We start from the raw sequence: 27,201 nt of genomic DNA on the forward strand, positions 1-27,201 counted from the left end.
GGACAGAGGGGCTCCGGCGCCCCTGGGCCGAGGGGCTCTGGGCAGAGGGGCTCCGGCAGCACCGGAGAGGAGGAAGGCTCTGGTAGCGCCGGAGAGGCGGGAGACTAGCACCTGTAAGGATGAGCTGGAGAGACAGCCTGGTGCGGGGGGCTGCCACCGGAATGCTGGTGCGTGGAGGTGGTGACGGATAGACCGGACCGTGCAGGCGCACTGGAGCTCTTGAGCACCGAGCCTGCCCAACCTTACACGGTTGAATGGTCCCGGTCGCCCTGCCAGTGCGGCGAGGTGGAATAGCCCGCACTGGGCTATGCAGGCGAACCGGGGACACCGTGCGCAAGGCTGGTGCCATGTAAGCCGGCCCAAGGAGACGCACTGAGGACCAGATGCGTAGAGCCGGCTTCATGGCACTTGGCTCGACGCTCACTCTAGCCCGGCCGATACGTGGAGCTGGAATGTACCACACCGGGCTATGCACCCTCACTGGAGAACCCGTGCGCTCCACAGCATAACACGGTGCCTGCCCAGTCTCTCCAGCCCCCCGGTAAGCACAGGAAGATTGCGTAGGTCTCCTACCTGGCGTAGCCATACTCCCTGTGAGCCCCCCCAATACATTTTGGGGGCTGACTCTCGAGCTTCCATCCGCATCGCCGTGCTGCCTCCTCATACCAGAGCCTCTCCGCTTTCGCCGCCTCCAGTTCTTCTTTGGGGCAGCGATATTCTCCAGGCTGTGCCCAGGGTCCTTCTCCTTCCAATTCCTCCTCCCATATCCAGAAGTCTTTCTCGCGCTGCTCCTGCTGCTGCCAGTTACCACGCCGCTTGGTCCTGTTGTAGTGGGTGATTCTGTAACGGTTTTCTTTAGGTGAAGTAGAGGCGGACCAAAACGCAGCGTGGTGGTTATTCATGTTTTTTAATAAAGACACTAGACATGAATAAACTAACAAAACAATAAACGTAGAAACCCAAACAACAGCCCTATCTGGTGCAAAACACAGAGACAGGAACAATCACCCACAAACACACAGTGAAACCCAGGCTACCTAAATATGGTTCCCAATCAGAGACAATGACTAACACCTGCCTCTGATTGAGAACCATATCAGGCCAGACATAGAAATAGACAAACAAGACATCCAACATAGAATGCCCACTCAGATCACACCCTGACCAACCAAAACATAGAAACATACAAAGCAAACTATGGTCAGGGTGTGACACATATTGTCACTTGTAATTTTGCTAATGCAGGTGTTATAGGTCAAGTTTCAAATACTTTCACTGCCTCAGTTTCGGGAGGCACTTGATCAAATGTTATCAGAGAAAGGTAGGTAAGGAGCGTTGCATGTTAATAACTTGTTATCAAACTTTCAGTATATTTCATTTCTTTCCCAGGGCTCTTTAGGTCTTTCAGGGGGACCAGGACTTTCTGGCATAGATGGCCAAGTGGTAAGAATATCACAACACAGCAGTCATTTATCACATTGTTATATACAATACTGGCTAAATTAACAGTATATTTTTTATTTTATTTTTTATTTCACCTTTATTTAACCAGGTAGGTCTGTTGAGAACAAGTTTTCATTTACAACTGACCTGGCCAAGATAAAGCAAAGCAGTGCAACACAAACAACATATTTACACATGAAATAAACAAACATACAGTCAATAACACAATAAAAAAGTCTATATACAATGAGTGCAAATGAGGTAAGATAATGGAGGTAAGGCAATAAATAGGCCATAGTGGCGAAATAATTACAATTTAGCAATTAAACACTGGAGTGATAGATGTGCATCAGTTGAATGTGCAAGTAGAGATACTGAGGTGCAAAGGAGCAACAAAAAAAATAACAGTATGGGGATGAGGTAGTTGGATGGGCTATTTACAGATGGGCTATGTACAGGTGCAATGATCTGTGCTTAAAGTATAGGTTAGGTAGTAGTTAAAAGGCAACTTACTTGGGCTTTCAGGTTGACAAATATATAGACATATGTACTCAGTACATTGGCCTCATTGGTCCTTTCAATATTGGTAATCTTGATGATTTGCTGATTTCAGGGAGAAAAAGGAGGCAGGGGACACCCTGGGCCAGCAGGACATCTGGGAGAACCAGTACGTATAGGTACTCTGGTGTCAAACCAGGAGCTGATGTGCCTTTAAGTTTGAAAATATCTCTTTCTCCCGTTCTTCAACTCAGGGTTTACCTGGAAGAGTTGGAAAGAATGGACTTCCAGGACAAATCGGTCAAAAGGTTTGTTTTTATGTCACTGATCATTTTACATTTACTTTTGAGTAATTTAGCAAATGCTGTTATCCAGAGAGACTTATAGTCAGTACATTAATCTTAAGATAGCTAGGTGAGACAACCAATTATTACAGTCGTAGTAAGTACATTTTTACTCAATTAAAAAAAAAGTAGAAAAAGTCAAGTGCAAGGTTGTTTTTATATTTTTTGTTTTTTTGGGGGGTGGGGATAAGCCTGAGATGTCTTATTTAATCAAAGAAAAGTTAACTTGCAGAGGGATGGGATTGACGTATGAAAACATGGACCATCAGGTTGACTTGGCATAGTCGATCTGAACTGGACCCCCAAAGGATTTGCTGTTATTGTCTGGGAGTTCCCCAACAGTGGAAATCTATTATTGCTGTTAGCACCAGTGTGAGCTGTAAATGGGTTAGCACCATTGTGATCTATAAATGGGTTAGCACTATTGTGATTTATAAATGGGTTAGCACTATTGTGATTTATAAATGGGTTAGCACCATTGTGATTTATAAATGGGTTAGCACCATTGTGATCTATAAATGGGTTAGCACCATTGTGATTTATAAATGGCTTAGCACCATTGTGATCTGTAAATGGGTTAGCACCAGTGAGATCTATAAATATGTTAGCACCATTGTGATTTATAAATGGGTTAGCACCATTGTGATCTATAAATGGGTTAGCACCAGTGAGATCTATAAATGGGTTAGCACCATTGTGATCTATACACGGGTTAGCACCATTGTGGTCTATAAATGGGTTAGCACATATTGTGATCTGTAAATGGGTTAGCACCATTGTGATCTGTAAATGGGTTAGCACCATTGTGATCTGTAAATGGGTTAGCACCATTGTGATCTGTAAATGGGTTAACACACATTGTGATCTGTAAATGGGTTAGCACACATTGTGATCTGTAAATGGGTTAGCACACATTGTGATCTGTAAATGGGTCAGCACCATTGTGATCTGTAAATGGATCAGCACCATTGTGATCTGTAAATGGGTTAGCACCATTGTGATCTGTAAATGGGTTAGCACCATTGTGATCTGTAAATGGGTTAGCCCCATTGTGATCTGTAAATGGGTTAGCACCATTGTGATCTGTATTATGGGTTAGCATCATTGTGATCTGTAAATGGGTTAGCACCATTGTGATCTGTAAATGGGTTAGCACCATTTTGATCTGTAAATGGGTTAGCACCATTGTGATCTGTAAATGGGTTAGCACCGTTGTGATCTGTAAATGGGTTAGCACCATTGTGATCTGTAAATGGGTTAGCACCATTGTGATCTGTAAATGGGTTAGCACACATTGTGATCTGTAAATGGGTTAGCACCATTGTGATCTGTAAATGGGTTAGCACCATTGTGATCTGTAAATGGGTTAGCCCCATTGTGATCTGTAAATGGGTTAGCACCATTGTGATCTGTAAATGGGTTAGCATCATTGTGATCTGTAAATGGGTTAGCACCATTGTGATCTGTAAATGGGTTAGCACCATTGTGATCTGTAAATGGGTTAGCACCATTGTGATCTGTAAATGGGTTAGCACCATTGTGATCTGTAAATGGGTTAGCACCATTGTGATCTGTAAATGGGTTAGCACCATTGTGATCTGTAAATGGGTTAGCACACATTGTGATCTGTAAATGGGTTAGCACCATTGTGATCTGTAAATGGGTCAGCACCATTGTGATCTAAATGGGTCAGCACCATTGTGATCTGTAAATGGGTCAGCACCATTGTGATCTGTAAATGGGTTAGCACCAGTGTTTCTTCTTGTTCCTTCTCAGCTTAGCCGTCATTGATGTTTCCAGGTTTCTCTGACACATGGTTTTCATTATCTTAACAGCAGTTCATCATCATTTAGGATGTTGTGTCTGCGTTATAAATGCTGGATTTATATTCTTATTTTTTTCTCTCACATATAGCACCTTTAAAAAAAGTAGTTATTCAATGTATGTTCCTAATGTCTTTAGATTGGCAGTTTGTTGCAAATCATGGCTTGACATCATGGATAAATGGAGAGCTAATCCTGTAGAAACACACTGATACCTCATCTACTGCTAACGTTATGTATCAAAGATAGTTGAGACAATATCCAATGACTAAATACATGATTGAGTGCTGCTATCTCTTTTGAGCTGTACCTGTAATGGGTACACTGAAATATTAGGCATGATGTCTGTGTTTATGATATTTCTATGCATTATTTTAATCAATAGGGAGAAGTTGGAGCAGCTGGCATACCTGGTCTAGACGGAAGGGAGGGCCATCTTGTAAGTCATGAACACTTATATACTTTCTTTCACCACTGCTTATTTAGACTTTACATTCCAATGCACTCTAAATGGTGTATTTTCTTCTGTGCTTGGGTTTCTATAATAGGAAAAATTCCAGAATTGCCCCCCCCCCCCCCCCCACCCCCTCAAATAAAACAAGTTCCTTGACTTTTGCAGGAGATATCCAAAACAGTCTTGGTCATCTGGGGCTATTTGAATCAAAGCAGACACCATGGAACATGAGAGTTTTTCTGACAGCTAGTACATTTGGAGTGGTTCCCCTGTAGTTCATCCCAGGATATTAACCCTATTATGGAAATACATAACTTTATGGGATGCTGGGAACACAGCTAATTGGAAAAATGTTAGTCATTTGGGGACAGACATTTTTTTAATCTGAAAAATAAAGTTTTACGCAAGGGCATCCCCATTAATGGGAAGTTTTGCCGATTTGGCTACACAAGCTGAGTGATGGAACTAAAATGTTTGAGAATGAGTCAGTTGCTCCACAGGGCTGTAAGCCATTTGGTTTGCCAGAACATCCAATGAGCGTCTTTATGGACTAAACCGCACAATAGTTGTAGCTGCCTGCAATCCCCTCAAGCTAGCGTCTTTAGAAGTGATTGTATATTATTTTCTATTTATTTTCAATGTATTTATTGAATTATTATTTTCCCAGATGTGTTGATGACATTGGCATTAATGGCATGGGAGGAGGAATGGGTTGAGTGATCCAGTTGGATGCTGTGGAAGATTAGGTGGCTATGGACATACTGTATTGGGTGACCAAAGGAATTGTAGCCAGGACGCCAGGGTTAACACCCCTACTCTTGAGACAAGTTTCATGGTATTTTCAATAACCAGCGAAGATCATGAGCATCTGAAAGATGCCACATTGAGCCATTGGAGGGTTTTTAGATTAGATGGATGAGCACCTCCTATTGGCCCTCCAAAACTACTTACAGGCCCTATCCAAAGCCAACAGATGGATGCAGTATAGCAAAACCTGCACTTCAGCATTTTGCTGACCAAGCAGAATACTGTAGCTCATGCGGTGTTAAAGGTCCTTCGGGGCATATTTAGTGTTTGGAATTGAAAGGATGTTGATTTTCCAGATAGCAATGAGGAATCGTCCCAGAAGTGGCCCTCTTCCGGGGGCTCGGAACTGATTGAATCGGATTGGAATCGGGTGTCAGACTCGGCCCAGAATCAAAATGAATCAATGCACAGAATCGGTCCAAGTACATCGGGCAGTTTCTGTCTACCGGATTTCCCCCCAGAATCCCCCCAGAAACGGCCCAATGTAAATGTAAATAAATGTATCCAAAATGAAAGACATATCCAATTGGCAGTTGCAGTCTTGTCCCATCGCTACAACTCCCGTACGACCTCGGGAGGCGAAAGTCAAGAGCCATGCGTCCCCCGAAACACAACCCTGCAAAACCGCACTGCTTCTTGACACAATGCACACTTTACCCGGAAGCCAGCCGCACCAACGTGTTGGAGGAAACGCATCTGTCGACTGTGTCAGCGTGCATGCGCCCGGATCGCCACAGGAGTAGCCACAGCGCGATGGGACAAGGACCTCCCGGCCGGCCAAACCCTCCCCTAACCCGGACGACACTGGGCCAATTGTGCGTCGCCTCATGGGTCTCCCGGTCATGGCCGGCTGCGACACAGACGGGAATCAAACCAGCATCTGTAGCAACGCAGTTAGACCGCTGTGCCACTCGGGAGGCCCCATCCACAAAGTTTTGAATTCTGATCAATTGCCTTGTACAAAGTATCAAAATACAAAAATACTACTTAAACAGAAAAGACTCTTCAAGAATTTAATTTGAAATGTTAATTACATTTTTGGATCACAGAAACAATGAGAAAATATGGAAAAAGAAATTAATATTGAAGTGTTAATTATATAAAGCAGCCCGTGTAATCATCTGCCAGAGAGTAGCCACAATCGACCCGAGCCCCAAGTAATACATTTGGGCCAGATAACTCACACCGGAATCAGCCCGAGCTCAATCCCGCATTCTAGCCATAAGTAATAGTGCCGAAGGCGGCCCAGACTCGGGCCACATGACGTCGGGCCGAGTCTGACTCTCAGCCGAGTGCCCCGACTCTCAGCCGGAATCGGCCCAGATCCACTGTCCTAGCTAGAGTTCTTTGCAGTCAAATTTCAAATGAGTAGAACACAATGTAACAAAGTAAAGAGAAGGGAACAAAGGCTGTTCTTGGACACTTTCATAGATAGGCAAATAAATATAATTCCATTGGAAGAAAATACTATTTGGAATGCTTTGTGCCAATATGTCGTTATCACCTTCAATGAGCCATGAGTCATTTAAGTGTCACAGTCACAACATGTTCATAGAATAACACTTATCTTCTCCATACTCCATCAGTGATCCAAGAATACGTGTCACCTACCATAGTTGACCATGATGTACTACTTAGCCTATTCCAAGAACGTCTTTGCTGTTTTACACATACATTAGCTTTTGGCTCATCTGATTCCCTGTCTTATATGACACATCAATCGATTTTTATTGTGTCTTAACTGATGTGGCTAATTGTCCTGATCTTTAATAAGTGATGTAATTTCTCGTGATTTGATCAATAACATGCTCTAGGGAACAACTTTTAATATGTTTGCAGCGTCTGAGGATTCTTGAGGAGTTATTTTGCAACATGTTTCCATGTTCTTTTACAATCCCCTCAAGATATAGTCTCTGTCATTTGCCAAACATCTGCCACCGTTTATCATGAAAAATTACTAAAGAGCCATTTCAAGGTAGTTTTGTTGGATATGCTCAACAATTCTAAACTGTTTATTGACTCAACTGTACATTCACAAACATTAGGCACTTTTCCCATTAGTCCATGAACAACAAATATTGCCACGCTCAACTGCCAAACATAGATCTATCCCACTGGGAACAGACGTCAATTCAGCATCTTTTCCATGTTGGTTGATTCAACTACTGTGTGCCCAGTGGGATGGCTTTTAGAGTGCAAGACCGGAAGATCAGATTATGCTGTGAGGTATAACGGAATATGCAGAATTTGGCTAACATAATGTTTTGATGGTTGTGTGTTTGATAATGAAAGTCTTAGGGGTCTTAGGGGGATTACCACTGAGGTAGTAAAATGTGTGAATTTTGACCACTTTGGCATGCTAGCTACATGAAAAACATCTTAGGAATAAGAAAGTTGTGGTACAGTGTTGCATGTCGTGATATGGACAAGTAACATTGTTTATATAGTAGTTAGTCTACCACATGAACATCAAAGGCAAGAAAGGGAAGCATTTTAGGAAGAACAGAGGAGCATAAAGTCTGAAGAGGATGTGGTAAAAAAACAGCAAACATTTTCCAAGGCCCGGTCCTGGCACCTTCACACAGAGAAACATCTAGGAAAGCATGATTTTTTCAAGATGGTAGTTATTTAGAAATTGGCAACAAAAAAAACAAGGAGACTACCAGTGTTGAGACTGATGGAGAAGTACATACTATTGGCAAGGAAGATCAGGGATGAATGACATAATCACTTAAAGGGGAACAGACAGGTATGTAGTGTCATGTAGCTCAGTTGGTGGGGCATTGTGCTTGCAACGCCAGGGTTATGGGGGGATCAGTATGAAAATGTATGTACTCAATACTGTAAGTTGCTCTGGATAAGAGCATCTGCTAAATTACTAAAATGTAATAGATTTCTGGGAAATTCTAGAGCGTCACTCAATGTTTATTAATAAATGTAAAATGCTTCTCAATCCCTGCTTGGGATGTGACATTGTTGGTTATTCTTCATTTTCCGCCAATACACCAACTACGTAAGAACGTGTTACGTCACCCATATTCATGTAGCCTTTGAAGTTATTCTTTGTTTGAAGTGTGAAAGATGTCTGTTTAAAATCTTTGAAAAGGAGGACATGTTTTCAACAGATAATATGCATGCAGCTATGAACATACGTAGATCATACTTGAAAAAGGAGACCTAGTCGTCTCTGGGACTACTTAAAGATGACGTATCAACTGACCTTGGCCTGTACACAATATTTTGTCTTTGGCCTCATCTTGCACCAGGGTTAGACCACAGTGAATTATCAGGGATATTGGGTATCACTAAATGTAGTAGGCCTTGTTTAATATTTCCATAAACATGGCATATTTGTTCACTACACACATGCTTCTTATTATAAACTCCAGATTTGTTACACTGAGTGGTCAGATAAAGTGGGTAAGCTTGCATGGAACTGGAATGCATCCATTCCACTTCCTGGAACTTATCCTCAAGTATTTGAAACACCTATTATTGATATCAATTAGTAGTAACTTGTCTAAAGTATTTTTGGGACTGTCACTATTAATTTAAAACCATCTACTGTATATACAGTGGCTTTTTAATTAGCTTTGAGGTATGAGACTTTATGTCCTAATGACTCTGAAAGTGTCCAAGTTTCATTTTCCATGTTCAAATGACTGATTATATCCAAGTGAAAACTATTGTGAGCAGAGAACACATATAGGTAAACATAAACATGTATTTTCTCTATACAAACTTTATGATTCCTCTCAACGTAGTGTATTTCTTGGACAACAAATCTATTTGTACTATTAGGTTTATCTTGTTTAGGAGTCAACCAGCTTGTTTAGGAGTCAACCAGCTTGTTTAGGAGTCAACCAGTGACCTGTATGCTCTAGTCGGCTGGCCCTCGCTACATATTTGTCGCCAGACCCACTGGCCCCAGGTCATCTACAAGTCCATGCTAGGTAAAACTCTGCCTTATCTCAGTTCACTAGTCACGATGGCAACACCCACCCGTAGCACGCGCTCCAGCAGGTGTATCTCACTGATCATCCCTAAAGCCAACACCTAATTTGGCCGCCTTTCCTTCCAGTTCTCTGCTGCCTGTGACTGGAACGAATTGCAAAAATCGTTGAAGTTGGAGACTTTTATCTCCCTCACCAGCTTTAAACATCTGCTATCTGAGCAGCTAACCGATCGCTGCAGCTGTACATAGTCCATCGGTAAATAGCCCACCCAATTTACCTACCTCATCCCCATACTGTTTTTATTTACTTACTTTTCTGCTCTTTTGCACACCAGTATCTCTACCTGCACATGACCATCTGATCATTTATCACTCCAGTGTTAATCTGCTAAATTGTAATTATTCACCTACCTCCTCATGCCTTTTGCACACAATGTATATAGATTTTTTAACATTTTGTTTTTAAAAATGTTGTACTGTGTTATTGACTTGTTTATTGTTTACTCCATGTGTAACTCTGTGTTGTCTGTTCACACTGCTATGCTTTATCTTGGCCAGGTCGCAGTTGTAAATGAGAACTTGTTCTCAACTAGCCTACCTGGTTAAATAAAGGTGAAATAAAAAATTCATATAAAATCAATCAGCATTTTATGAAGAGATAAACAAAGGGTTAACACACACATACTGTATATTATATAGATTGGTATAATAATCTCTCTGATGCATTATAAATACAATGAGGTTTTAAGACGCTATCTTCCTGTCCATTCATTGTGATACCCAATGATACAGTATATAGTACCACTGTTCTCTGCATTAGGGCTGTATTTGCATTTGTTTTAACAACATCCTGTGGAAGCCATTAAACCGGCTGGCTGATAGAGCAAGCGAAGCTCAGTGGAAAGACATTTTATATGTGATTAATCCAGACTCTCAGAAGATAGAAAACAAAACCATACATCTGTGAACCATGTATGTTAGCTACATTAGAGTGGGAGGAAACTCTTAACTGTCTGCCTTTCATCTATATACTGTATTGAATACAAATGCATTGAATACAATTGTAATGTATAGGCTAATATCATGGTAAGTAAAATGTGACATTGTGTGCTGTCATATAGAGTAAGGGCGGCAGGTAGCCTAGTGGTTAGAGCCCGTAACCGAAAGGTTGCTGGTTCAAATGCCCAAGGTGAAAAATCAGCAATGCTCTTAACCCTAATTTGCTCTGTCTTTGTTTCCAGGGTTTGCCTGGCATGCCTGGAAACGTAGGCCAGAGTGGAACTAAGGTGAGCTCCTGTTATTATCATAAAGGTCTGCTCATATCAGGACATGCCTATACTGTCCATTAAATTGATATTATGGTGTTTTAAATAAAAACATATAGATTCAAAGTCACTATCTTCTTTCCAGCAAGTTTATACATTAGCAAACATTTTGTGCTTGTAAGAAAGGCTATGTTATTGTGCTTCTTTATTGCACATTCCCTTGTTCTATGTCTAAAACTATGAATGAACATTATGCTGTGTTCAACCACAGTTTACATGCATCGTTGTAAAGTATAGACTAAAATAAATAGGAAGATAATTAAGTGTTTTTAAAGGCTTTTGGAAAATGCACAAATTATTTTGGGATTACTGAAATTTGAAAATACTTCAGCCAAGCGCACAAAGAAGAACATTTTTAATAGTATGGGGACTCAATCTTTTTTTCCCATAACATCAGACTTTTATAAACTATGGTTTGAGTTTTGATATTGAAATGCATAAATTATTTTTAATGAAGCTGTCATGTGACATGTAGAAAGAAAACACATGTAATCAATGAAGAAAGTTGTTCTTATATACTCTTTTTCAAAATTGGCAAACCTTTGCACAAAATTACAATATAAAAAGGTATTGCATATGTTATTAATTCTATCATTATAATTACAGGGTGAAGCTGGTTGGTCAGGACTGAAAGGTGCCAAAGGTTCAACTGGAACATCTGTAAGTTGGCTGCAGTCAATAGATAGTTTAACGTTGTCCAAATGTATTCAGGATCACACTTACAGTAGTATGTGTCTTAAATATGTATTGACATAGTGCTAAGTCATTTTCACACTTACTCAATGACAACAAATGTCTAGAGATACGGGGGATATTTAAATTGATGTTGTTTTATTGTTTTTCTTCTTTAGGGTGATAATGGCTTTCCTGGTGAACCTGGATCATCAGGGCGACCTGGACCTACGGTAACAGTAATGCTGTGAAATTTAACATGCTAGTATTCACATGGACATTCACATGGACATTGGGCAAAATACAATTGACATCATCACCGAAAGGGTTTGGGGATGATGTCAATTGTATTTTGCCCAATGTCCATGTGAATACTATTTGCAGAAATAGTCAAATGTACTTTCATGGGGTGCTAGGCTGAGGAAATCTCAATAGTAAATAGCAATAGTAAAGATTTGCACACTCAATTGCTCAAACACATACCTTTATTACACCATTAGCATTGAAACGTTGTGAACCAATGAAGGTACAGTATGTGTGGAGCAATTTGAGTGTTGTGACCCTACCTTACTGGTACTGTGTCAGGGAATGTACTCCCCAGACATGCAGTGTTGCAACACCACCACTAGAGGCAGTGATGACCACACAGAGCAACTGTAAAACCCTGAATGATATTAGTATGAAATCCCAAATACTGCTGAGCAGTGTTATAAAATCCCAAATGCTGCCGGCTGCATTACCTCATCTGTCCTTACAAGGCAGGATTTTATAGTTGCACTGTGAATATCAGTCCCTTGTCTATTGGTGTGTGAAATGAGTTCCTCCGTGTTAATGTTGATGCATATAGTTTTGCTTGGGTTAGGGTTGAAATATTCCAACCAGGATTTCTAGAAAACTAAGGAATTTATTGAAAGTTCCTGGAATTTTGCAACCCTAGCTTGGGTTAGCATTTTCTACATGGATATAACTTCTAGCAAGTATGTTGTTTAGAGCGGTGCCATGGCGATACTAGTGATGCCAAATGAAGTGGTGGTCCAAGCCTACAGTGCTACTATTGCCTTCGTCAGTGGAATTTTGGGATGGAAATCAAAAGCGGTCTGTTTCTCTGGTCTCCGGCTCTCTGTCGCCCAGTCACTTTTTATTAGCTGATCTCGCATTAACGAGAGCCAATGTGTATTAGTTAATGGCACAGGGGTGAAATAGTAGTTTATGGACATGAGCAGTGTTTTCATATTCATGGATTCGTTTCAGACAGCAGTTATTGGAACACATTTGTTAAGAAAAATCAATTGTCGCCTAAAACTCTAATGCTGATTATGAGCTTTTCTTTTTTCCCACAGCAGTATTTTATGATTTAAAATCAGAATTGTATTTCCATATGAGTATCTACTGTGGATTGTGTGCTATGTCTTACTATAGAATTCCGCCTTTAATTAATCACATTTTTTCAAATATAGGGCAACAAAGGTGAAAGTGGACTACCAGGTCAACCAGGGGTTTCAGGACCAGAGGTCAACATTTAACATTTCATATCTGTTGATTATGCCTATTGTAAATGTAAATAGACAGTAAAGGTGATACATGACATAATTTAGAACTGTTTACAGTATGATGTAAGCTACAGAACGTCTAAAAGACGAAGTGTCCTTACCATGTTCTCACCATATGTTCTTACTATGTACAGTATGATGCTTGATTGAAGGAATGTTATTCCAGGGCATGTCAGGTGACCCTGGAATAGCAGGTCAGCCAGGACACCCAGGAATGCCAGGCTTGACAGGACCTAAGGTATTTACAGGCTCCTACAAAATCACTCTTAACTGCTGGGAAAATACTGTCTTGAAAGTTTGATAGGGATTTACCTGTGTGTAGGCTTATTTAGCAATTACTGGAATTATTGAAATGAGCAATTATAGTCATTTTCTATAAATGTTTTGTTCAAAGAGGATCTCACATCCTTTTGAAATTGATATAAATGTTTTCTTCTTCTGAGACGCAGTGTACGATTGAGCATTAGGAATGTTTTCTGCAAATGTTTTCAGTGTTGCCATCCCAATCACATTTTGTTTATTTAATGAGAGAGGAAAATACTGACGTTGCATTTTGATTAAGAATTAGGAGCCAGAAACCTACTTTATGGTGAGCTGTGTTTCCAGATTTACCTCCATTAACTTCAATAAAGAATATTAATTTATACTACAGCAAACAAGCAAGTCTTTCATGGGATGAAATAAATAAATTACCCCAAGGACTGCAATTTACAGGTGAGGGTTAATCGAATGCAGTAAAATACATAATTGATCTATAAACAGTATTGTTTACAGGAACTGTTTCAGACATTTTTTGAGACAATAGTTTACCATTTCAGAAATATCATAAACAGTACTTTTCAGTTTGCCTTTCATTTCATTTCTACCACTTCAGGACAAGTTGCAATCTTACTACAAAATATCTGAAAAAACGAGTGAAACACTACAAGAGGCTTGTATAATGTTGAACATACTGTCATCTGTCATATCCATAGCATGTGTCATGGATGTGGTGCAGTATGTGGGTATTGAAGTTGAAACATTTGTAATCGTAACTCTATATTCTCCTACTGCCCATAAGAATAACATGTGATTGCGTTGTCGTTTCTATCTCACCAGGGAAAAAGGGGAGATCCAGGTGAACGAGGAGGGGAGGTATTCATAACATTTGATTAGGGTTTTCTTATGTAACACCTGATGATATTTCAAACCCATGAGCAACACCTGAGGCTTTAGATGGAGCGTCTGTCCTCATGTTCCAGACATTTCAAGTATTCAGTTTGATTGCATTTTGCCATGTTGCTCAGACCAAGAGAACAAATAATGGTATACAGCAAAGAATGAAAGTGAACATACTGTAACCTGTAGAACATATTGAAAATGTAAATTTACTTATGGACCAGAGATTGCTTGTGAAAACATAGAGGTTGCTACATTTTCCATTTACAAAAGACTTGGGGTGTAATCGGATGCTCGGTTCACTACCTCCTTCCAAATGTGGTTGCTTTCATTTAGCCAAAGTGGAATCATGTTGAACAACCTCTTAATTAATTTAATGTCATGGAAAACAGGGACAGCTATGATCTTTGTGGGAAAAACTAGGAAGCATACCGAGTCAAATGACAATGTCACCACAGGACTGTGGTTAAGAAGTCACTTGGACTGAGTCTCTGGATGTAAAATATCCATTAAACTGACTGTCATGGACATACAGTTGAAGTCGGAAGTTTACATACACCTTAGTCAAATACATTTAAACTCAGCTTTTCACAATTCCTGACATTTAATCCTTGTACAAATTCCCTGTCTTAGGTCAGTTAGGATCACCACTTTATTTTAAGAATGTGAAATGTCAGAATAAGAGTAGAGAGAATTATTTATTTCAGCTTTCGTTTCTTTCATCACATTCCCAGTGGGTCAGAAGTTTACATACACTCAATTATTATTTGGTAGCATTGCCTTTAAATTGTTTAACTTGGGTCAAACGTTTTGGGTAGCCTTCCACAAGCTTCCCACAATAATTTGGGTGAATTTTGGCCCATTCCTACTGACAGAGCTGGTGTAACTGAGTCAGGTTTGTAGGCCTCCTTGCTCGCACACACTTTTTCAGTTCTGCCCACAAATTTTCCATAGGATTGAGGTCAGGGCTTTGTGATGGCCACTCCAATACCTTGACTCTGTTATCCTTAAGCCATTTTGCCACAACTTTGGAAGTATGCTTGGGGTCCATTTGGAAGACCCATTAGCGACCAAGCTTTAACTTCCTGACTGATGTCTTGAGATGTTGCTTCAAAATATCCACATAATTTCCCCCCCTCATGATACCATCTATTTTGTGATGTGCACCAGGCACTCCTGCAGCAAAGCACCCCCACAACATGATGCTGCCACCCCCGTGCTTCACGGTTGGGTTGGTGTTCTTTGGCTTGCAAGTCTCCCCCATTTACCTCCAAACATAACGATGGTCATTATGGCCAAACAGTTCTATTTTTGTTTCATCAGACCAGAGGACATTTCTCCAAAAAGTACGATCTTTGTCCGCATGTGCAGTTGCAAACCGTAGTCTGGCTTTTCTATGGCGGTTTTGGAGCAGTGGCTTTTTCCTTGCTGAGCGGCCTTTCAGGTTATGTCGATATAGGACTTGTTTTACTGTGGATATAGATACTTTTGTACCTGTTTCCTCCAGCATCTTCACAAGGTCCTTTGCTGTTGTTCTGGGATTTATTTGCACTTTTCGCACCAAAGTACTTTCATCTCTAGGAGACAGAACGCGTCTCCTTCCTGAGCGGTATGACGACTGCGTGGTCCCATGGTGTTTATACTTGCGTACTATTGTTTGTACAGATGAACGTGGCACCTTCAGGTGTTTGGGAATTGCTCCCAAGGATTAACCAGACTTGTGGAGGTCTACAAAACGTTTTCTGAGGGCTTGGCTAATTTCTTTAGATTTTCTCATGATGTCAAGCAAAGAGGCACTGAGTTTGAAGGTAGGCCTTGAAATACAACCACAGGTACACCTCCAATTGACTCAAATTATGTCAATTATCCTATCAGAAGCTTGACATCATTTTCTGGAATTTTCCAAGCTGTTGGAATCGTGATACAGTGAATTATAAGTGAAATAATCTGTCTGTTAACAATTGTTGGGAAAATTACTTGTCATGCACAAAGTAGATGTCCTAACCGACTTGCCAGAACTATAGTTTGTTAACAAGAATTTTGTGGAGTGGTTGAAAAACGAGTTTTAATGACTCCACACTAAGTGCATGTAAACTTCTGACTTCAACTGTAGCAACAACCTTTCCTTAAAATCTCATTCTAAAATCATGACTGGACATTTTAACCTTTCTGATCTCCCCATCCCGGATCCGGGATCGTGAATACAGACTCAAGCTCATTACCATAACGCAACGTTAACTATTCATGAAAATCGCAAATGAAATGAAATAAATATGCCATCTCTCAAGCTTAGCCTTTTGTAAACAACACTGTCATCTCAGATTTTCAAAATATGCTTCTCAACCATAGGAAAACAATCATTTGTGTAAAAGTAGCTAGCTAGTGTAGCATTTAGCGTTAGCATTAGCGTTAGCATCCAGCACGCAACATTTCAACAAAAACATAAAAGCCTTCAAATAAAATCATTTACCTTTGAAGAACTTCAGATGTTTTCAATGAGGAGACTCTCAGTTAGATAGCAGATGCTCAGTTTTTCCAAAAAGATTCTTTGTGTATTAGAAATAGCTCTGTTTTGTACATCACATTTGGCTACCAAAAAAACCCGAAAATTCAGTCCTCAAAACGCAAACTTTTTTCCAAATTAACTCCATAATATCGACTGAAAACATGGCAAACGTTGTTTAGAATCAATCCTCAAGGTGTTTTTCACATATCTCTTCGATGATATATCGTTCGTGGAAGCATGGTTTCCCCTCTCAATCAAATGGAAAAATACTTGCACATGGCTTTGCGCACCAGTTTCGACGCAGGACACCAGGCGGACACTTGGAAAATGTAGTCTCTTATGGTCAATCTTCCAATGAATACCTACAAATACGTCACAATGCTGCCGACATCTTGGGGAAACGGCAGAAGGTCTAAGCTTATTCCTGTCGCATTCACAGCCATATAAGGAGACATTAAAAAACAGAGCTTCAGAAATTCTGCTCATTTCCTGTTTGACGTATCATCTTGGTTTCGCCTGTAGAATGAGTTCTGGGGCACTTACAGACAAAATCTTTGCAGATTCTGAAACTTCAGAGTGTTTTCTTTCCAAAACTGTCAAGAATATGCATAGTCGAGCATCTTTTCGTGACAAAATATCGCGCTTAAAACGGGAACGTTTTTTATCCGAAAATGAAATAGCGCCCCTAGAGATGCAACTGGTTTTAAAACTGTTCTGAAGGACAATGACTTGATTACTGAAGACCTTACATTTAATCACAAACACCATAATTGCTAGTTGAATTTTCTCTACAGGGATTAAGAGGTGAAAAGGGAGATATGGGGATTCCAGGTAATCATGTAAGTTGCACTTCCTATGATTACAGTGCATTTGGAAAGTATTCAGACCCCTTGGCTTTTTCCACATTTTGTTATGTTACAGCCTTATTCTAAAATGGATTAAATTGTTTTTCCCCCTCATCATTCTATACTTAATATCCCATAATGACAAAGCAAAGGCAGGTTTTTCGAAATGCTTGCAAATGTATAAAAAAACAAAAACTGAAATATGACATTTACATAAGTTTTCCGACCCTTTACTCAGTACTTTATTGAAGCACCTTTGGCAGCAGTTACAGCCTTGAGTCTTCTTGGGTATGATGCTACAAGCTTGGCACACCTGTATTTGGGGAGTTTCTCCCATTCTTCTCTGCAGATCCTCTCAAGCTTAGTCATGTTGGAAGGGGAGAGTCGCTGAACAGCTATTTTCAGGTCTGTCCAGAGATGTTCGATCGGGTTCAAGTCTGGGCTCTGTCTGGGTCACTGAAGGACATTCAGACATGTCCTGAAGCCACTCCTGCATTGTCTTTGCTGTGTGCTTAGGGTCGTTGTCCTGTTGGAAGGTAAACTTTTGCCCCAGTCTGTGGTCCTGAGTGCTCTGGAGCAGGTTTTCAGCTCTCTGTACTTTGCTCTGTTCATCTTTCCCTCGATCCTAACTAGTCTCCCAATCCCTGCCGCTGAATAACATCCCCACAGCATGATGCTGCAACCACCATGCTTCACCGTAGGGATGGTGCCAGGTTTCCTCCAGACGTGACACTTGTCATTCAGGCTAAAGAGTTCAATGATGGTTTCATCAGACCAGAGAGTCTTGTTTCCCATGGTCTGAGAGTCCTTTAGGTGCCTTTTGGCAAACTCCAAGCGGGTTGTCATGTGCCTTTTACTGAGGAGTGGCTTCAGTCTGGCCACGCTACCATAAAGACCTGATTGGTGGAGTGCTGCAGAGATGGTTGTCCTTCTGGAAGATTCTCCCATCTCCTCAGAGGAACTCTGGAACTCTGTCAGAGTGACCATCGGGTTCTTGGTCATCTCCCTGACCAAGGCCCTTCTCCAAGGCCCGATTGTTCAGTTTGGCTGGGCGGCCAGCTCTAGGAAGAGCCTTGGTGGTTCTAAACTTCTTCCATTTAAGAATGATGTAGGCCACTCTGTTCTTGGCAACCTTCAATGCTGCAGGAATTTTTGGGGTACCCTTCCCTAGATCCGTGCCTCGACACAATCCTGTCTTGGAGCTCTACGAACAGTTCCTTCAACCTCATGGTTTGGTTTTTGCTCTGACATGCACTGTCAACTGTAGGACCTTATATAAATAGGTGTGTGCTTTCCAAATCATGTCCAATCAATTGAATTTACCACAGGTGGACTCCAAGTTGTAGAAACATCTCAAGGATGATCAATGGAAACAGGTTGCACCTGAGCTTAATTTGGAGTCACATAATAAAGGGTCATGAATACTTACGTAAATACTAAAAACCCAATTTTGCTTTGTCGTTATGGGGTATTTTGTGTAGTTTGATGAGGAAAAATAATAATTTTGTCAATTTTAGTATACGGCTGTAACATAACAAAATGTGGAAAAAGTCAAGGGGTCTGAATTCTTTCCAATTGCACCATATATCAATGATTGAATTATGGCTTTAATATAAAAGTATTTTATCCAATTGGACAGTTGATTGGCCAGTTGCCTCGGAAGCCCAGTTACACAGTACTTAATGCTTGCAAATGCTATGATTTCTGAAACTGTTCTAACCACATTAGGGATTCTTCCATAGCCTACACTACAGGTCAAAAGTATTAGAACACTTACTCATTCAAGGGTTTTTCTTTATTTTTTAAAACTATTTTCTACATTGTAGAATATTAGTGAAGACATCAAAACTATGAAATAACACACATGGAATCATGTAGTAAGCAAAAAAGTGTTAATCAAATCAAAATATATTTTATATTTGAGATTCTTCAGATAGCCAACCTTTGCCTTGATGACAGCTTTGCACACTCTTGGCATTCTCTCAACCAGCTTCATGAGGTAGTCACCTGGAATGCATTTAAATTAACAGGTGCTTGTTCTTTAAAAGTTAATTTTTGGAATTTCTGTCCTTAATGCATTTGAACCAATCAGTTGTGTTGTGACAAGGTAGGGGGGTATACAGAAGATTGCCCTATTTGGTAAAAGACCAAGTCCATATGATGGAAAGAACATCTCAAATAAGCAAAGAGAAATGACAGTCTATCATTACTTTAAGACATGAAGGTCAGTCAACACGGAACATTTCAAGAAGTTTGAAAGTTTCTTCAAGGGCAGTCGCAAAAACCATCAGTTGCTATGATGAAACTAGCTCTCATGAAGACCGCTACAGGAATGGAAGACCCAGAGTTACCTCTGCTGCAGAGGATAAGTTCATTAGAGTTACCAGCCTCAGAAATTGCTGCCAAAAATAAATGCTTCAGAGTTGAAGTAACAAACACATCTCAACATCAACTGTTCAGAGGAGATTGTGTGAATCAGGCCTTCATGGTCGAATTGCTGCAACGAAACCACTACTAAAGGACACCAATAATAAGAAGAGACTTGCTTGGGCCAAGAAACACGGGCAGTGGACATTAGACCGGTGGAAATGTGTCCTTTTGTCTGGAGTCCAAATTGGATATTTTTGGTTCTAACCGCTGTCTTTGTGAGACGCGGTGTGAGTGAACGGATGATCTCCACATGTGTATTTCCCACTGTAAAGCATGGAGGAGGAGGTGTTATGGTGTGGGGGTGCTTTGCTGGTGACACTGTCTGTGATTTACTTAGAATTCAAGGCACACTTAACCAGCATGGCTACTACATAATTCTGCAGCGATACGCTATCCCATCTGGTTTGCACTTAGTCCCACTATCATTTGTTTTCAACAGGACAATGACCCAAAACACACTTCCAGGCTGTGTTACCAAGAAGGAGAGTGATGGAGTGCTGAGTTAGATGACCTGGCCTCCACAATCCCCCGACCTCAACCAAATCGAGACGGTTTGGGAAGAGTTGGACCGCAGAGTGAAAGAAAAGCAGCCAGCAAGTACTCAGCATATGTGGGAACTCCTTCAAGACTGTTGTAAAAGAATTCCAGGTGAATCTGGTTTAGAGAATGCCAAGAGTGTGCAAAGCTTTCATCAAGGCAAAGGGTGGCTATTTGAAGAATCTCAAATATAAAATATATTTTGTGTTATATGTGTTATTTCATAGTTTTCATGTCTTCACTATTATTCTACAATTTAGAAAATAGTACAAATAAAGAAAACCCTTGAATGAGTAGGTGTTCTAAAACTTTTGACCGGTAGTGTATATAATTCATAACTAAGAATATTTTCCTTGTCACAATGTATTAATTTCATATTGTAGACTAGCACTGGCTATGTTGTAATACACTCATGTAGTGGAATTGGATTGGAATTGTGGTAGTATGGGAACAACTCTCAAATTGAGTTGTGAATTGAATTGTAATTAAGCAACATTACTAATCAGCCATCATTACTTTGATTGATAGGGCTCTAATGGCTCATCGGGACAAAAAGGGGGGGTAAGTCTGTCATTGACTTCTGTAAGTTGCTGTAGCCCTGAATAGCCAAGCATTCGTCCTCATCTAGAGTATAGCATTGTGTGTACTTATACTATGCTCTTGTGCATGGCAGAAAGGGACAACAGGAGACCCCGGTCAGAGGGGACTGGGAGGTCACCAAGGCCAGCCAGGAATATCAGGGCAGACAGGCCCGTCTGGGCCTCAAGGACAGAGCGGTGACGTTGGGCCTCCTGGGCCACCTGGACTAGAGGGTAAACCTGTATGTAACCCACCAGTACACTCACCACCATTCATGATCTCACATTCAACTGCTCATTTATCAACAATCATCATAATTGATCCAACAATGTCTATGCCGTTTGTATGAATTGATTGAGACATTTTTGCATGATGCCATCAATCATGTCACATCTCCACAGGGAAGGGAGATGTCCAAGCAAATCATTCAACAAATATGCAGAGAGGTACTTAGATGTGAGTATTGATCATGTTTGATAATTGCTGTATTCTCTATACTGCACCTATATCTCAGCCCCCCTCCATTGTGTTTTTATCCCAGTGGAGATGCCTTCGCTACTCCTCAGTAACCAGCAGCAAAGTCACTGTGACCACTGCCAAAGCAGGGACGGGACTCCCGGAGTACCAGGCCCTGTTGGGCCCCAGGGATCAAGGGGCTTTACTGGGAACCCTGGTTCCATTGGACAGCCGGGCCATCCAGGTCGACCTGGGCGTCCTGGGATGTGTGGCTTGAACGGTAGGACTCAATTAATCTGTGCAGTATGTACGGGTAAACAGTCAAGTAGAACGTAAGTAAACATTGGCTTTGTACTGGAACACATTGCATTCTATTTGTGTTTCCAGGAGATCCAGGAATAAAGGGGGAGAAGGGGAGTCAAGGAAGAGCAGATATTGGAGATCCGGGAACACCAGGGTCTCCAGGTAAAATATAAATATGAAATATATTTACTCCATATGGTATGCTACTGCACATCGAATTTTATATAATGTGCATTCGGAAAGTATTCAGACCCCTCGACTTTTTCCACATTTTGTTGGTTACAGTCTTATTCTAAAACGTATTAAATAAAAATATCATCAGTCTACACACAATACCCCATAAAAAACAGAAATGCCTTATTTACACAAGTATTCAGACCCTTTGCTATTAAAATCAAAATTGAGCACAGGTGCATCCTGTTTCCATTGATTATCCTTGAGATGTTTCTACAACTTCATTGGAGTCCACCTGTTGTAAATTCAATTGATTGGACATGATTTGGAAAGGCACACACCTGTCTATATAAGTTCCCACAGTTGACAGTGCATGTCAGAGCAAAAACCAAGCCATGAGGTCGAAGGAATTGTCCGTAGAGCACTGAGACAGGATTGTGTTGAGGTACAGATCTGGGGAAGGGTACTAAAACATTGCTGCACCATTGAAGGTTTGCAAGAACACAGTGGCCTCAATCATTCTTAAATGGAAAAAGTGTGGAATCACCAAGACTCTTCCTAGAGCTGGCCGCCCGGCCAAACTGAGCAATCGGATGAGAATGGCCTTGGTCAGGGAGGTGACCAAGTACCTGATGGTCACTGACAGAGCTTTAGAGTTCCTCTGTGGAGATGGGAGAACCTTCCAGAAAGACAACCATCTCTGCTGCACAACCCAGTCAGAGCATTATGGTAGAGAGGCCGGACTGAAGCCTCTCCTCAGTAAAAGGCACATGACAGCCCGCTTGGAGTTTCCAAAAGGCACCTCTTTGGCCTGAATGCCAAGCATCACATCTGAAGGAAATCTGGCACCATCCCTACAGTGAAGCATGTTGTTGGCAGCATCATGTTTTGCGGTAGGGACTGGGAGACTAGTCAGGATCGAGGGAAAGATGAACAGAGTAAAGTACAGAGAGATCCTTGATGAAAACCTGCTCCAGAGTGCTCAGGACCTCAGACTGGGGCGAAGGTTTACCTTCCAACAGGACAACGACCCTAGTCACACAGCCAAGACAGACAAGGCAGGAGTGACTTCCGTCTCTGAATGTCCTTGAGTGGCCCAGCCAGAGCCCAGACATGAACCCAATCTAACATCTCTGGAGAGACCTGAAAAAAGCTGTGCCACGACACTCCCTAGAGTGGGAGAAACTCCCCAAACACAGGTGTGCCAAGCTTGTTGCATCATACCCAAAAAGACTCCAGGCTGTAATCGCTGCCAAAGTCATTGTTGTGTTTCAACAAAGTACTAAATAAAGGGTCTGAATACTTCTGTAAATGTTATATTTCTGGGTTTAAAAACAACATTTGCTAACATTTCTAAAAACCTGTTTTTGCTTTGTCATTATGGGGTGTTGTTTGTCGATTGATGAAGAAAAAATAACTATTAATCCATTTTAGAACAAGGGTGTAACATAACCAAATGTGGAAAAAGTCAAGGGGTCTGAATTACTTTCCAATTGCACTGTATGTAATATCATTATTTCTACTTGGTTAGTCAAGATAGAAATGAAATCAGTACAATTATTTTAATATTGATGCGTCTGGGTCACTGCACAGTGTTCCAATCATGTCCTCAGTCCAAGCTGTTTGAGAGCACTTTCTGGGAGTCATTTCATGTCTATTGCAACCTGTTTTCAGAGCATTATGCAGATAAACACACTGTTCGCCTTTTGACATTAACTACTCCTATTCAGTAAAAACTGATCAAATAACAGGATTAGTAATTGTTGGCAACCAGTAGAACATGTTTTGGAACCACAAGAGAAACACCTCATTTGTAATGGTCTACTTTCCCAGGTCCAATCGGTCCCCAGGGAGACAGTAAACTAGGTCATCCAGGGAAACCAGGACCCCCTGGCCTAAACGGGGAGGAGGGGAAGAGAGGTAACCCTGGGGCCCCTGGCCAGCCAGGGGTGTGCCATCTATCCATGTGTTACGGTGTCATGATGAGGAGCAGGGATTCTTTTAGTAAAGGGCCAAACTATTGACCCAACATGGCAGCAGGCAGAAAAACAGCAAATCTTTCCAATCTCAGGAAGATCACATTTTTTACAGTGTATCCCCTCAGTCATGGAAACAGGAAGTACCTCTTAACATGTACGGTATATAGCAAAGATATCCATGTGCGTCCTTCCATGAGCTTTCTCAAGCCCAGTTTATACCTGGTTCTAACATTTGTCCTTTGTCCTGATCTGGTTTCATTCTGATTGTGCCCACATTTTTAGACAGGTGTAGACGATTAAAATATGCATTGTGATATGATTGGGATCAGATCTTCCTGACCCCCTTAGATAGTCAGGAACTCATTGTGTCTGGATATCTTACAAATGTAGAGGGATCTGGATAGTGAAACACTTTAAATCATTATTATCCCGCCTCCTAAAATCATTGACAGATGGCACCATTGACTTCCCACTGGGCACACACTGGTTGAATCAACGTTGATTCCACATAATTTCAATGAAATTACGCTGAACCAACTTGAAATAGACGCTGAATTGACGTCTGAGCCCAGTGGGTTATGCCGTCAATATGTCTTCATTCTGTTCTTGTCACATTCTGCTTTGTTATGTCACAAGCTCCATTTTGCTTTAAAGGGACAGTGTGAAGTCTACAGGAACAGCTACAGGGGAAAAAATTGCACTATCCCTTTAAAGAATGATAGTAATTGCTCCTACATTTGGTTGATTTTGGTTGGCATCGGTTGGATTCTGGGGCAAATTGTAATCCAATGTTAAGAATTCTGCCCTGCTCGAACAAGTACACAGGAATAAAGGCCTGCACCTCCACTTGGACAGTGCTGATGATACCAATTTATTGCTATATACTGCCCCCTGGTGCTTTTTTTGCACCATACTTTCTGAATGGTCACCCAGAATTGGTCACCCCTAAATTTGTTTACCAAATTTGTTTGTAGTAATATATATGCAATGTTTAAACACCCGTATAATTATAATTTGTAAATTGATGAATGCAATTATTGTAAACAGCATCTAAAGACATCTAAATAAAGTTTCAGGGCAAATCTGTGAGCTTGCTACAGTATCTCTAACAGAGGCTGCTATGTTCAAAAGCCAAATGTTTAATCATCTAAAACAAAACCTTGTGACATTACTGAAATGTTTGTTTATATTCCCTTTTTTCACAATAACTCGTTTGTGTATTGTGTGAAAATACAGAAATACGTATTTTTCTTAGGTAAAAAATAGCTAGTATAACAAATGTAAACCTGGGACATCCTATCTACTTTCAGTCAAAAGAGTGAGGGTGAAAAGAAACATGTTGACATCTTGACTTAATCTGAAGTTTGCTGTGTCTGCTGCAAATTATTTTCTGTTAGTGCATATATGCCATTTATGTGCCTGAGTACCTTACCTTTCCGTACCATACCTAATGTTACCTTAGCCTAGCAAGTTTAAGTAATTTTGTTATTTATAAAACTGAGCTAATCGACTGTGTGTTAATGGGCTTTACCTGTGAGAGCTTGGTCTGTTTTATTTTTGCTGTGTCTGATTTTATTAAACAAAATGATGTTTAATTGTGACCTTTGCAGTGATTTTTGGTAGCCTTAATTAAATCCTTTTTTATGACTTATGAAGATATTTTTGTTTTATTTCTTTGTGTGTTGTGTCATGCAAATTAAATAAGAATTCCACCATTTTGTTGTGTTACCGCCTGAATTTAAAATGTATTGAGATTGAGATTTTGTGTCCCTGGCCTACACACAATACCACATAATGCCAAAGTGGAATTATGTTTTCCCTCCAAAAAAGCAGACATTGAATATCCTTTTGAGCATGGTAAAGTAATTACACTTTGGATGGTATATTCATTCACCCAGCCACTACAAAGATACAGGTGTCCGTCCTAACTCAGTTGCTGGAGAGAAAGGAAACCTCTCAGGGATTTCACCATGAGCCCAATGTTGACCTTAAAACAGTTAGAGTTTAATGGCTGTGATAGGAGAAAACTGAAGATGGATTGACAACATTATAGTTACTCCACAATGCTAACCTAAATGACAGAGTGGACAAAGCAAACATATACAGCCTAAAATATTCCAAAACATAAATCTTGTTTGCAACAAGGCACTAAAGTAAAACTGCAAAAAAATTGGCAAAGAAATTAACTTTATGTCCTGAACACAAAGTATTGTTTGTGGCAAATCCAACACAACACATCACTGACTACCACTCTTCATATTTTCCAGCATGGTGGTGGATGCATAATGTTAAGGGTATGCTTGTCATCAGCAAGTACTAGGGTGTTGTTTTTGTGGGCTAAAAATAAACAAAATGGTGCTAAGCACAGGCAAAATCCTAGAGGAAAGCCTGATTTGGTCTGCTATCCAACAGACAATGGGAGACAAATTCACCTTTCAGCAGGATAATAACCTAAAACACAAGGCCAAATATACACTGGAGTTGCTTACCAAGATGATATTGAATGTTCCTGAGTTGCCAAGTTACAGTTTTGACTTAACCCACTTGAAAATATATGGCAATACTGGAAAATGGTTGTCTAGCAATGATCAATAACCAACTTGACAGAGCTTGAAGCATTTTTTAAATAATAATTAAAATAATTAACTGTCCAATCAAAGTGGCCTGATGACTCAGGCAACCATCAAACACCCTGAAACCCAATGTATAACAAGTTGATGAATTAAATAAAATGAAAATGTTTAAAGAAAGAAATGATATCCCTCAAACGAGCTTATAGTGAGTATTTTCGTAATGTCAACATGCCATCATAAAGGACTATTATTTAGGCTAGGCCAGGGTTTCCCAAACTCGATCTCTTTCTGTTTTAACAGATGATGTAGGAATCCTACACTAGATGGCGCAATGGGGTTATAATTCTGCAACTGGGCTGTTAAATCGTTTAATCAATGGGGTGATTAGTCAATTGAAATAAAAATACATACTTTATACAACATGCCTTATGCTGTGATATGTCTTGAGGGTCATATTGACAGCACAGCTACTGCACTTGAGCCAACCAAAAACTGATAACTTGGACACTTGTATAATACATATTAATAATAATAATAAAGCTGAGGTGGGCCTACTGTACAAAGTGGTTACAGGTTGTTTTTACATGTAACGTTAACTATTGCAATCAACCCCTTAAAAAGTGTATATTTTATATATAATATTTATATGAATTATAAAATATTTATATAATTAAATACCCAATCAATTATAATATTGTAAACCTGGCAAAGTAGCCAATTTCTCACCGCATACACAGGCTTACACATGCCTTGAAAAAAATCTTCTTTGATACCCATTATTTACCATTGT

At 40.4% G+C, this 27,201-nt stretch overlaps 1 protein-coding gene across 8 annotated transcripts in view; it reads left to right on the forward strand.

Moving 5' to 3' along the window:
- Positions 1–25,553, forward strand: part of LOC110502692 (collagen alpha-1(XXI) chain) — a 69,047-nt gene extending 43,494 nt beyond the window's left edge. For 3 of the 8 annotated variants that reach the window (XM_036960414.2, XM_090217241.1, XM_090217242.1), the window contains 17 exons: positions 1,390–1,443; positions 2,057–2,110; positions 2,196–2,249; positions 4,494–4,547; positions 10,566–10,610; positions 11,256–11,309; positions 11,501–11,554; positions 12,779–12,832; positions 13,038–13,109; positions 13,970–14,005; positions 17,330–17,374; positions 20,876–20,908; positions 21,021–21,167; positions 21,328–21,382; positions 21,468–21,662; positions 21,770–21,847; positions 23,693–25,553. In XM_036960414.2, coding sequence (XP_036816309.2) covers positions 1,390–1,443; positions 2,057–2,110; positions 2,196–2,249; positions 4,494–4,547; positions 10,566–10,610; positions 11,256–11,309; positions 11,501–11,554; positions 12,779–12,832; positions 13,038–13,109; positions 13,970–14,005; positions 17,330–17,374; positions 20,876–20,908; positions 21,021–21,167; positions 21,328–21,382; positions 21,468–21,662; positions 21,770–21,847; positions 23,693–23,883 — 1,275 coding nt within the window. In that variant the 3' untranslated portion in view covers positions 23,884–25,553. Of the gene's footprint in view, positions 1–1,389; positions 1,444–2,056; positions 2,111–2,195; positions 2,250–4,493; positions 4,548–10,565; positions 10,611–11,255; positions 11,310–11,500; positions 11,555–12,778; positions 12,833–13,037; positions 13,110–13,523; positions 13,586–13,745; positions 14,006–17,329; positions 17,375–20,249; positions 20,459–20,875; positions 20,909–21,020; positions 21,168–21,327; positions 21,383–21,467; positions 21,663–21,769; positions 21,848–23,692 lie in introns of those variants that run through there. The other 5 variants (XR_016491041.1, XR_016491043.1, XR_016491042.1 and 2 more) reach the window with 4 other exon arrangements.
- Positions 25,554–27,201: the final 1,648 nt, after the last annotated feature.

The sequence above is a fragment of the Oncorhynchus mykiss genome, chromosome 23 (assembly GCF_057628025.1).
Source record: "Oncorhynchus mykiss isolate SJ-2025 chromosome 23, ASM5762802v1, whole genome shotgun sequence".
Taxonomy (NCBI): domain Eukaryota; kingdom Metazoa; phylum Chordata; class Actinopteri; order Salmoniformes; family Salmonidae; genus Oncorhynchus; species Oncorhynchus mykiss.